At 39.7% G+C, this 12,256-nt stretch overlaps 1 protein-coding gene across 1 annotated transcript in view; it reads right to left on the bottom strand.

Annotated features, from left to right (window-relative positions):
- The window catches only part of PHLPP1 (PH domain and leucine rich repeat protein phosphatase 1), a 140,039-nt gene that overhangs the window by 32,355 nt on the left and 95,428 nt on the right, over positions 1 to 12,256 (bottom strand). The window contains exons 5-7 of the mRNA XM_075744901.1: positions 2,960 to 3,106; positions 2,196 to 2,426; positions 956 to 1,158 (exon numbers count right to left, since the gene is read on the bottom strand). Coding sequence (XP_075601016.1) covers positions 956 to 1,158; positions 2,196 to 2,426; positions 2,960 to 3,106 — 581 coding nt within the window. The remainder of the gene's footprint in view (positions 1 to 955; positions 1,159 to 2,195; positions 2,427 to 2,959; positions 3,107 to 12,256) is intronic.

Raw genomic sequence — 12,256 nt, 5'->3', positions numbered from 1 at the left:
GACATTTATTAAAGCCTACAGAAAATCCACTAAAGTAAAACAACGTAACAAGCATCACAGTTCCTTTGGAAGATGAGACTAAAAGAAGGTGGGTGCAGGTGCAAAGACAGGATAGCCAGGAGGAACAGCAAGACCAAATAGGCAGTTGATTGCAAGATACAGGTTGACTTGGGTTCTCAGCTCACATTGCACAGCACATGCTCAGATTGTTAACTTTTCTCAGCTACAAAGATCCTGGCATGAATACTTAATGAAGGCACAGGCTTGGATATCATTAAGATTACAACCTTTAAAGGCAGTGCAGACTGTTCAGCAAATTCACAGCTCTGCGAGCTTACGTTTTGTTTATTCCATACCAAACTACTCCAAACAATAGTGGTGGAAACTCAGTATTTTAAGTAATAACAGCTTCCAGAGACAGATCAAACAAATCCTATTCATGGAACACAGGAGTTATTCAACTGGAAAATGCTGCATTATTTTTATTATTGAATATAAACGAAGTTACTCATTATAGATTTTGTAGCTTTCTGGCCAGAGTAAGCAGCTAGAGGTAGTAGCAAAATATATATTGTTTTAGCGTGTCTCACAAATGGCCACTTGTACAAACTTTCTCAACTCTGGGGAAAAGCAATAAATTCCCTATTTGCCTTGGTAAAGCAACACATTAATACAGCCTAAAGAACTGACAACTTCAAGAGCCCTCCCTGCTGACAGAAAGGAATTTCAGCCCAAATTTTAAGATTTTCACAGTTTTGAAAGCTCCAAATCAGTAGCCCGGTGTTATTTCAAAGTCACTTCTAAGCTCGGAATTGGCAGTAGCATGACACTGCACATGTGAAACCCTTTTATCCAAGGGTCATGTCACTGCGCTCCATAAGCATCCCACAAAGAACCAGGTATGAAACCCAGAAGTCAGATGACACCACCACAGCTGCCCTGAAAACACACTTACCATTTGAAGAAGCATACAGTGCTTTGAGAAAATATCCACTGATTTTGAGGGTTACCAGTTGATTCCGTTCACAGTGTAACACTTCGACGTTGTTAAAAACTGTTGCATCCAGCTCACCAAGTTTGTTGTCTCTGAGGTCCAGTTGGGTCACATGATGCAGAAAATCTATTTCATTGGCCTCCACTCTCCTAATTGAATTCAATCTTGCAGACAAAAAAGGACATTAAGTGTAGTCACGTGGCAGGCTCCTGCTGACAAACCAATGCTCACTCTACAATCGGTTGTGCTGGATTAAACTAGCCTCCAGGTTCTGATCAAGGTTGATTTTAAGTATTTTCCCCTTTGTCACAGTATTTTAAAAGCAGGATGGATCGAGTCTGTTTTATCCATCACGACAAAGGAATGATGACACCAAGTTCCTTTCTAAACTACTTTGAAAACTACTGACAAAAAGCTCTGCAAGAACATAAGTATTACAGCTATTGTGTCTATAAAAATAGAAGATGATCTGGCTGTTATTTGTGCCCAATAGTTTGGAAAAAGAACAAAACCTCTACAGTTCCTGCTGGCCTATCATGAGCATCTGCTGGAAAAGCCCGGCAGACATGAGTAACCTGCAGATATTGGAATCTCTTGCCTTACTGAAAGGCCAAATTGAGATTTATGAATTCCCGTATTTGCCTCTCACTTTGCCATGTTCCACAGCAAGCAAATTCAGAGGCCTGAAAATGGGTGTTGAAAGAAAACAAAGCAAAACCCGAAGATGAGTGAGTCTGTCAGATAAGGAGAACAGGCTTTATCACATCTTCACTGTAGTGCATTGACGCTGCCAATACTCAGCAACTTCCCCAGAAGTTACAACTGAAATAAGATTATCTACAACCCAGCAGTGTTTGAGATGGCAGAGCACTCCAAAGAGATCAGTTTCAAATTCTCAGCTCTCACCAGAACACCAAAAGTAACTTCTCTCGGCCCACTGAGCCTCCCTAGTGAGGATACGGGCATACACCTGCAGTTTTGTTGTTACTCTTGCTATTGATGTCCCTAAATGCTACTTCTTCCTCAAAGAAGAGTGCTAATTCACAGCAAGTGCTGTGAATTGCATAATACTGCCAGAAACATGGTTCAATGGACTAACACAACAGATTCATACTGGGGGACTACTCTGGCAACCAAAGAGAAGCTGTTTCAACACCAATAATTTAGACCCACTTGTTTTTCCCCTTTTTCAAATACCTACCTTAGATCCACATGTTTAATGTGAGGCATCCTTTTTAACACCTGCAGGTTCAGGGTGTCCATGCAGTTTCCTGACATACAGAGCTTATCCATGGCAGTCAGCTTCTCCAGCACCCCTGGAATGTCGGTGAACTCATTGAAGGACAGACTGACGTAGCTGAGCTGATGCATATGCTCCAATTCATCAGGAAGGGACTGGAGAAAGTTGCCATCCAGCAAAAATGTCTGCAAGCTATTAAAGGCAGGGGAGGGGAGAGTGAAGGAAGTGAGTGACCTGTTGAATCACATTTCCTTCCTAAAAACACACAAATCTGCTGCAGTTACAGTGAAATATAACATACAAAAGGACAGAAGAAAAAAAATGTTAAGGAATAACACTTTAACATCTGCTATAGAAGATATCAACTAAAAGCCTTGCACCTATGAAATGCAGGCTGTCTGCTAGACAGTTGTATCGTATCTTCAAACATCCCAGAACTGTGAGTTGTGTGATGGCTGAAGCACATAAGCAAGGGGGTTTAAAGATTATCTTCACCATGAAGGTGACCCTTCTGTCAAATACTGGGGACTGGAAGAGTTTTGAGATGCAAAGGGTACTTCCCATCCACCTGCAGCTCACAACTGCTTTCATACAGATCTACAAGCCAGTTCGCTCTGCCAAAACCCAGTAGGTTTAAACTGTTTCTCATAGCAAGATTATGTCATGAAACTACCTGTTGTCTATATTACCAGTCTGAGTACGTTAAGTTTTAAGAAAGTACTTGCTTGTGCATCTCGCCTACAACTGCTGGAACACTTCTGAGGGCATTGCAGGACACGTTGAGTTCAGTTAGTGTTGGGATACTGCAGACTGCCAGCGGAAAGTCTCCTAAATTATTATTGGAAAGGTTAAGGCTCTTCAACTTGGTGAATCTACAATAAGATAAGAAAAAATAAAAACAAATGAAGGAGACAAATAAGTGGAGCATAAACCACACAAAGTTGCCTTGCAATAATTAATACAAGGTAAGTTTGGTTAGGTAAAAACACTACTAGACACTCACAGCCAACACCACTTGCAAGAGTTTGCTCATGTTAAGCTAACATATATAGACAGAGGCCTTCCTGAACCACGTGCTAAATATATTTTCCTACAAGCGTAACAAAGAACAAAACCCTTGCCATTTGTATATGTCATTTCTTCTGTGGCATCTTATCCTGTACTAAAGCATCGCTATTCTTCTGAACGCATCTCTTGCTAGTAAGACTACTCTAAGTGGCATTGGTTACAAGGCACAGGAAATTCTCAGCATATTTGAACACTAAATTTTTGTGGTGCAGCTCAGCTCCACTTGTAAGTAGATACTGCCTTTCAACCAAAAAGTCTCATTAGAATAGGCTAGTTTGAATACAACTGGGAAACGTGCTGAATTAAAACAGCATTTAGCAAGACTTCTGTATTGACAAAGGCAAATTCTTGTGCTCTCAATTAAGTATGATGTCAAAGCTCGCATAGATTTCAAAATTTTGTCCTTGATGTCTCATGGAATTCTTAAAAGCCCGTTGGTTTATCACATCAGCCAATGAAGCAACTTGCATGTGCTTGCCTTATTAAAGATGACCAAGACTGTTTGAACAAAAAGCCCAAGAAGGGGACAATCCAATTAGGCAGCCTGCATGTTCAGCAACATTATCATGGTTGCCTAACAACCACTGGGAGGTATGCCTAAAGGCAAGTAAAAGGATGAATGAAAAGATCTGTGTCAGATTCCGATAGATGGGAGGAAGTTTCTTTTCTGGCATGGTTTACGCCAGGACATTTCATTTGGAGTTCGTTTTCCCTTCATTAAGGCTCAAGTCCTTTATTTGTGTGAGCAGGCTTTTATATAACACAGCAATGGAAGCAAAACTGCACCTACGAACGCTACTATTCCACGTGAAAAGTAATCTCCAACAGCATGTGCCAGTGCATCCACAGCCTTCACATTGGCCCAGCACATTTTTACCTCAAAGCACTTTGTCCTTCCCCAACCAGAAAACATACCAAGCATTATACAGGTTAAAAAGTTTTAATACCAAAAACCTCTTAGAAATCCCTACCAGCTAAGGATGGTGGCATGCACCTTTAGTATTTAGTAAATCAAACTAATCCCACGGACTAAAACTCAACGTGAAAACGTAAGTAGTGCCTTCGTATCATATTTCAATGGGGGTTTTAAGTGAAGTGTGGATTTTACCCCAAAAGACAGGGTATAAATGCATTTAAAGTTTACAAATACACTTAACGTTTACAAGAGCTTACAGCAAGCAAGGGAATCCTGTGATCTCTATTGGTATTTTGGTGCAAAGATGGTAGAAGAAAAAAAAAGAAAAATCATGGCCAGAGTCATCACAGATTTTGAACACCCAGCACCATGCTGGAGGGAGAAGAAGTTTGGAACAGTTAGATGAAGACTAAATGAAATCTTGCAATCAAATTACTGCTGCAGGGGAAAAAAAAAAGCTACTGTGCAGAAACAATGACTAATGTATCTCTAGAGGAAGAACTGTAAAATAAAAAGAAGGCTAGGGTAAGCTAGCTGATGTTAATGAGGGCTGCTAGCCAGAAAAAAAATGCACATTTTTAAGACTATACCCTCCTATTCCTTTATTGTGACAGAAAGGGTTCAAAAAATCTTGATCCTAGAACTGAAACCCACAATCCTGCATTTATCTTGAAGATAACTGTAGATTTAGGCCACAGATATACTGCCTTGAAATTTGGGGTGATTCTGTGGTGGAACAGCTGTCCCGTATCTTCCTCCAAGTCAACTGCAAATACAAACAAGAGTGCTCCAAGTAGCAGACTCCAGGGCCTTTAGAAATTACATTTTTTTCAGTATTTAGGTAAGTGCAAAAATAGTAGTGAAGACAGGAAGATTAAGTCAACTAGGCTGCTGGAGAAACACCAAAACACAACCATTCCAAGTTTTAAGTCAACCATGAAAAAAGAATCAACTCATTTAATAATCAACACCAAGGTTACAGCCTTTACCTGTGCTGCTCTGGAGTCTCAGAACAGTCTCAGGGCTTTTGTTCACTGAACAAGTGAAAACTACAATCTACTAGAAGACCCCAAATACAATCTTGAGATAAGATTACAGAAAATCAAGTTAATACACAGAATAAAGAGGACTTGAGCAGGGTTGTGAGGGGAGGGAGTGGTGGTGAAGGAAGCTAAGAAATACATCAACTAACTCCAATGCAGTGTTCAGCTTCAAGATTTTCTGCACACATTCTTTTGTATAATTGTCCTAGGTCAAAGGAGGGAGGGGGGGCGGAATCACACCTCCCTACCTCCCCCCCCCCCCCCAATGTATCTGGATTACATCTCTACTACCCTCATGTATGGTTTAACGTGTGTTTATTAAGGGTCTTCTGTGAGTAATTACTAAGGACACAAGCTGAACTGGTTTACAGGTCTATATTGTATGTAAGGGAAGATAGAAGCTGAAAATACACACGTAAGTCTATGTCAAATAATCCACAAAGGAGAGTTCATTGTTAACTCACATTTAAAGAGAAGCTGAAAGACACCATAAGCTTAAAGTTAGGAGATTAATTTAGGACAACTGGCAGGAAAGAGATATTTTCTTCCTCCTTTGTAAACACGTTCATTTACAAAATGCTAACGTTGCATTTCTCCTCATGGAGCACTGACAAGTACACAACGTTACTAAGCTAAACTAGCAGGCATTTGCTCAAAGTTAAGATCCAAGTCTACTTGTCTCATCTTCGGCCGCTCACTTCTCACTATCCACATCGCAAATGGGTTGGGGCACTTCCATTACGGAGCACTACCATGCTGCACATTTAAAATGCTGAATTGTTTATAGCGCTTCTTATACGTAGATAGATTTACAGTCAGCAGCACCAGAAGTACTTGTAGCATCAATATAAATAAGGTAGGAGAGAAATGTTTTACAGACTCAAGTTTTCTGTTGCTGAGTTTGCACAGTGTCAGGCTTTAAATAGATTTCACACAGCAACATCTTTGCTGTTTTCTCACACCCAAATGTTTACTCCCACCAGAAGCAGGGACACTCATCGATGCTGCCCCCATGGCATTAGTAGAGAGAAGAAAAGGCATGACGTTTGAGGCATGACAGTGTAATAACCTCATATCAACTCCATACATATGCTTTCCTTCCTCTTCTCTCTCCTTCCCTGGTTCTAGACTTTGTTATCTGTTAAAAAAAGTCACCTTGAAGATCAGCATCTTTCAAGACACTATGTTCACTTTGCCTACTAAGCTTTCTATTGTAGTGACCAATATATAAACATTCACTTCTCTCACCAAAATAGTCCTACTTTAAGCTAGAGCAAAATGTTGATCTGTCAACCCTTGAGTTTAAACATGCAATATGACTAAACACTAATTGCCATAATTGAGCCAAAAAATGCCCACTTAATCCTGAAGCTGCCACTTCAGGAGTGGTTTTAGTTTGACATAAGCAAAATGAGGAGAGGGACGAACAAGAGAAGTTTGTACCACGGCAAAGCAATGAACTGACATGCCAATTTCAAATTCAGATCTACCCGACGTGCACAGCAGAGGAATTTCCATTGCACAGTACTGCATTTGTGTTCCACTGTGTTTGGAGGAAGGGAATAGTATATTCGAGTTGGCCATACACCCTCATTGAAAAGACTCCATAACAGACTCATCTGACAAAACCAGTCTTGCCCTACTCTTCCCAAAAGCAATTAAAAAGCAGTATTTTTCTATACCCAAAACAGAAGACATGGCTTAGTAAGGGACTCAGCTTAAAGAAAACAATCATGTTCCCAATCCTACCTCCAGTATTTGGGCTGTCTCATGACTATGCTGTGGTTCCAGTTGAACATCATCATTTTGAGGAACAGCACTACTATCCCGCAGCTCCAGCACCAATTCTGAGCAGATTGATGCACTGTGGCAAGTTTTGGAACTGCACTACAACTTGCTACCTTCGTGAATGCCTGCCACTTTGGCCACTAACTTAATCACAAAGAGAATTTCCACGTAAAACTGATGCACTGATTTCCTCCTTGAAAATAAATGGTCCATTTACTGCCTTTTTGCAGCTGCGTCAGATTCGTCCATCTATAGCCTTATTGCCTAAGGGAGCTGCTAACCTAGTGCTGTAATACTGCCATAGCATTTCCATTCCCAGAAAGGTGTCGTTGTAAAAGCCTTCAATTAGGTAGACAATTAAAATGAACTATTCCAGCCCTCTTGCCCTGTTAAATTTGTCTAGACAACTAAGTAGAGGTAGACTGTTCCTGCAACAGCTAGGGAGATTCACTTGCATGCTGCAGGTGAAGGCTTTGCCTAACTGAGGTCAATGCAGCCCCTCCCCAGCTTGGGCACAGAAAAGTTTTCAATAGGTAATATAGAGAGAGGAGGAATCAGCAGCTCTGATGGTATTTTCCACTCCATTTCTCTGGACGAGACTCCTGTACATCCAGAAAGAGAGTAGTTCACATCACGCCACACAAAAACAGATGGAGTAAAGTCATCTCAGGAAAGAGGGTCACTTAGTTCAAGTGTCTTCTGACCTGACAAGAATCAATCTTTGCCCTCAAACTGACACATTAATTATCAATTTCTCCATTAGCTGAATGAATAAATGAAAACATAGTTTTATCTGAATTTTTATTTCCTTCCTCCTTTCTTAAACCCCATTGGGGAAAAAGAAAAAGAAAGATAAAAGCTACAATTTTGCTATCTTCACTACCCTTTATGCCAGCACACCATGTACAGTCATCCTGATATTTCTGCCCCCTACTCGCATTTAAAACTATAAAAGGCACAATCATTCTGGCATACCGACTTGAGTCTATATGCCAAAATTATTTGGTAGATTGTATTAAAAAATAATGAAGAAAACAGATTGCACTGCACAAAAAGGAATAATGTTAACTCTAGGCAGTTATTTTTCAAAATACGCAAATTATAGAATCATAGAATGGTTTGGGTTGGAAGGGACCTTAGAGATCATCCAGTTCCAACCCCCTGTTCATGGGCAGGGACGCCCTCCACCAGACCAGGTTGCCCAAAGCCTCATCCAGCCTGGCCTTGAACACTTCCAGGGAGGGGGCAGCCACAACCTCCCTGGGCAACCTGTTCCAGTGCCTCACCACTCTCATAGTGAAGAGTTTCTTCCTAACATCTCATCTAAATCTATCCTCCTTCAGCTTAAGGCCATTACCCCTTGTCCTATCACTATAAATTATCACAGATGTCAAGTCAAATTCAGACTACCTTCAAACTTAAGACAACAATAAAATTTCTATTCTATTGCATAGTTGGTAAGGTGACCATAAAGACAAGAAAAACAAAATATATGTTTTGTTAGTGGAAACAATCTGAACCTACATTATTGTACTTTGCAGTTCTCAACTTCTGCACATACCTAGCACACACTGCTTCATTGGAGGGAAAGACTATCCTCAGAGGAAGAAAAAAATTCCTAGAAAAACAGTGAAAATATACTCTCCTTCTCTATATTGGAAATTTATATCTGAAATACAAAAGCATTAGCTAGGAGTGGGCTTCCAAATTGAAACATGTTTAAATACATGAAAAAAAACCCCTTACTTTGAAAGCCATATCAGAAAGCAATAGACAAGTAAATCAGAGTAGGTTGATACACAGTAACTGGATTCAATAAATATGTTCACGTTTTGAAGCATTATTTGGAAGAGATACTGCTGTAATTAGGCTAATAGTTACACTAAACTGAATCCAATTAACAACTACATTTTCTACTTTTAGACTACACTATTTTAAAAAATGCTATTTCATTGCATATTCTTAGTGCCATCTATTTTTCTTCTACCAATATTAAGGAATTCACTGTTCCCAATTTAAACAATCCAAAAAATCCCATGTGTTTCAGGCATTAACCCAATTTTGCAATCTTCTCCACTTAGTCACTTGTAGCAACTTGATTTTGCAATTTATTTTTTTTAATCAAATGTCTTTGATTTTTGCTGAGTATTCACATGAGGGTACTTTGAGTTCAGAAACGTATACAGGAGCTACATAGAACACAACCAGTCATGAAGATTTGGAAAATGCACTAACAAAAATCAAACTCTTCCTTCAATGTGTTTACAAGCTGAATAAAACAAAAGCAATGAAGTTACATAAATAACAGATTCCAAGTGCCTTCTTTAGTATTGTAAATAGCAAAAAAAACCAACAAAAAAACCCAAACCAAACCCAATTTCAAGGCTACAGAGCTGAGAAAATAAATGTAGCACCAGAATACAGCAAACACTGGATGGAGTTTGTTACATGCAGACCTCTGGTTGTCAGTATCACACCAACTTCTTCTTGCCCTACTGCTTTAGATGGCTACGCTTCGGTTTTCAGCTTCAATTTAAAGAGGAGAAACAAGTATAAAAGTAAGGTTCCCTGGCTCTGAGACCATCAGAGTGTGAGAGAAAGCTCACAGCATCTTCCCACACCGTGGAGCATGCAATGGCATTCCACTCCTTGCGGTAGTACACTCCCCACGTTAGCTGGATTCATTTGAATAACTTCAATAAATGCATACATTTTAAAGCAAATTCCTTTCCAGAAGAGCATCCTAAAAAGAAACAAACAAAAGAAAAGAAAACAACAAAAAAAAGAAAGCTCAAATCTTTTTCAGTGCGGCTACCAGCAGTGCCTTGCGTGGCCTGGCAAGGGGGAGGATGTCTATTTGCCATGTCATTAATCCATCTGACTTTCTTCACTAACCTCAGTTTCATATACTAAAAGCAACAATCAGAAGGAGCACTTCAGTGCACTTTGAGACCAATCAAGTGGTAGGCTGGAGGCTTTCTTCCCTGCTCCTCAACCTCTAGAGGTAAGCTAGGATAAAGCTACATCTCACCTCGACTTCTAGCAAGCTTGTCTGCTGGGTTCACAGCAGTTGGGTCGCTAATACTGTTTTCCCCCTCACCATCTAGGAACCTAAGTGTTCTCTGACCAATGATTGCATTTTGAAGTACCTACTTATTGCCCAGTGGGTTTCTAAGGAGGGTTTAGCTTGAAGACCCCCCAAATTCTGAGCTTTCAGATAAAAACAGCTATCCTAGACTTGGAAGTAGCAAGGGATTTCAGAAACACATCAATATCTCAAGAGTCCTCTAGCCTTCTTGTACCCTATAGATGCAACTTCAAGTTACTGCCACTAGCCCAGAAGAGTTTCTGCTGAGATGCCTGAGAAGACAATTCATGTCTAAAGAGGGAAAGAAAAGATACCAAAAGATCTGTTGGTATCTTTTCTTTCCCAGATCTGAAGATAACAATCCATATAATCACTGTTAATAATTAACAGCCACTTTCAGAATAACAACTTGTTCTTCAGATAAAACTGGCAAGCATAGCTTTGTTTATCGTTAAAACAAACTTTCTGGCTTATTACATCCTCCCCCCCTTTTTTTTTTTTTTTAAATCTGCAACAGGCTTATATTAAAAATCCACATACTGACAACTTACTTTTCGATATTAACCAGCAAACAGTATTCTTCATGCCAACAGGTTTTTTCCAACAGCACTGACTGAAACAATTATATATAAATACAAAGCATGCTTAGCCCAGTGAAGCAGAGCAACAGTGAATAAAGAGTACGGTTTATTCATTTGCTTCAAACCTAGAGCAATAGTCCTCTGCAAAACTAGTAAGCCTGAACTTGCGTTTGCATTTCAGAACAAAAGCTGTGAAGCTGCATTGTAGATAAGGGGAAAGTGAGGTTTGGGAACACAGTGTGCATATAAATCTCAACTTTATGGTTTAAAAGAAAAAAAATCCACCAACCTAGTGTAAGCAATAAAATTTGTGACAACTTAAAGACAACAGAGTGTCTTCAATCACTCCATTTGCAGTGTACAGGAGCTAAAAGACCAAGGGCTTTAAGGCAAATTTTGACTCGATGGGGATATTATCACAAGACCTGTCAGCCGCTTCTAATACTGCAACAGCTGGGCAATCTTTCAAGTGGGGAATCTCTTCTCTTCCCCCAAAAGAAAAACACCCTTTCCTATCATTTTAAAAAAGCTTCTGTGAGGGAGAACAAATACCAACATTTGCTGTGTTTTTTTTCAACACAGATGAATTTTCAGACTGCCTACTTTTATACATGTATGAATACGTATTCCCCGGAAATACATATTCCCTGGAAAAAGCAGGGGAAAAAAATACAAGTAGCTGTACATACCTTTCAACATTCAAACAGTTCAGTTACAGAAGTTCACAGCTGCAGACTATCTACAGCAACAGAACTTTAAGTGGACAATAAAGCAAGTGAAAAACGTAACTACTGGGAAAATGAGTGTATCTATACCTCTGTAAACCTTCACATGCTACCAGTAATTTACTTCCTGAGATGGAGATTTTTCACTTATGCCATGTACTGAGCAGGACTAAATATTTTATTCAGAAATGTAATATTATATTATGTTAACAACTGAAAGAAGTAACTGCATAAGTAGGAATTCTTGGTTTTTTCCCCAATCCGTTCCTGACTGTACCTGCCAAGTCAGTGCATAAGTCGGCATCTCATTACTATGACCCAGCTGCTTGTAAGTCTACTCAGTGGGTAGCTGAAAAGTTGGTATTTTCTTCTGCCTTTGACATACCTCTTGTTTTGAAATCCAGCATTCACAAGCTTTTGTTAAATTACCACCTGAAGTGATTTATTAAGAGGAACAGCTAGCACCAAGAGCTGCTTATAGCAACACAAATTTTTCAAGACTGCTTGCTAACCGGATTTTAATTGAAAATTGTACCAGGAAGGGTAGGTATAAAAATGCCAATGCATTCTGTTCACAACATCCAAGCACATGGTTATTTTGGAGCCTTAAATACTTCTGGGCTTGATTCACTGGTGCTGTGCCCTGTGTGCGGCTACAATTTAGCAATTGAGAATTTGGTATAAAAGCCAACAGTACCAAATCAGAACAGCAGAGATTTTGTACTTGCTTTGCAGTAGTTTGAAATAATACGGGTAAACAAAAAAAACACCCCACCCCACCACCACCCCCAAAAAAAGACTTTTAGTTTATCC

Source organism: Balearica regulorum, chromosome 2, assembly GCF_011004875.1.
Source record: "Balearica regulorum gibbericeps isolate bBalReg1 chromosome 2, bBalReg1.pri, whole genome shotgun sequence".
NCBI lineage: Eukaryota > Metazoa > Chordata > Aves > Gruiformes > Gruidae > Balearica > Balearica regulorum.
This window is presented reverse-complemented; position numbering and strand designations above follow the sequence as displayed.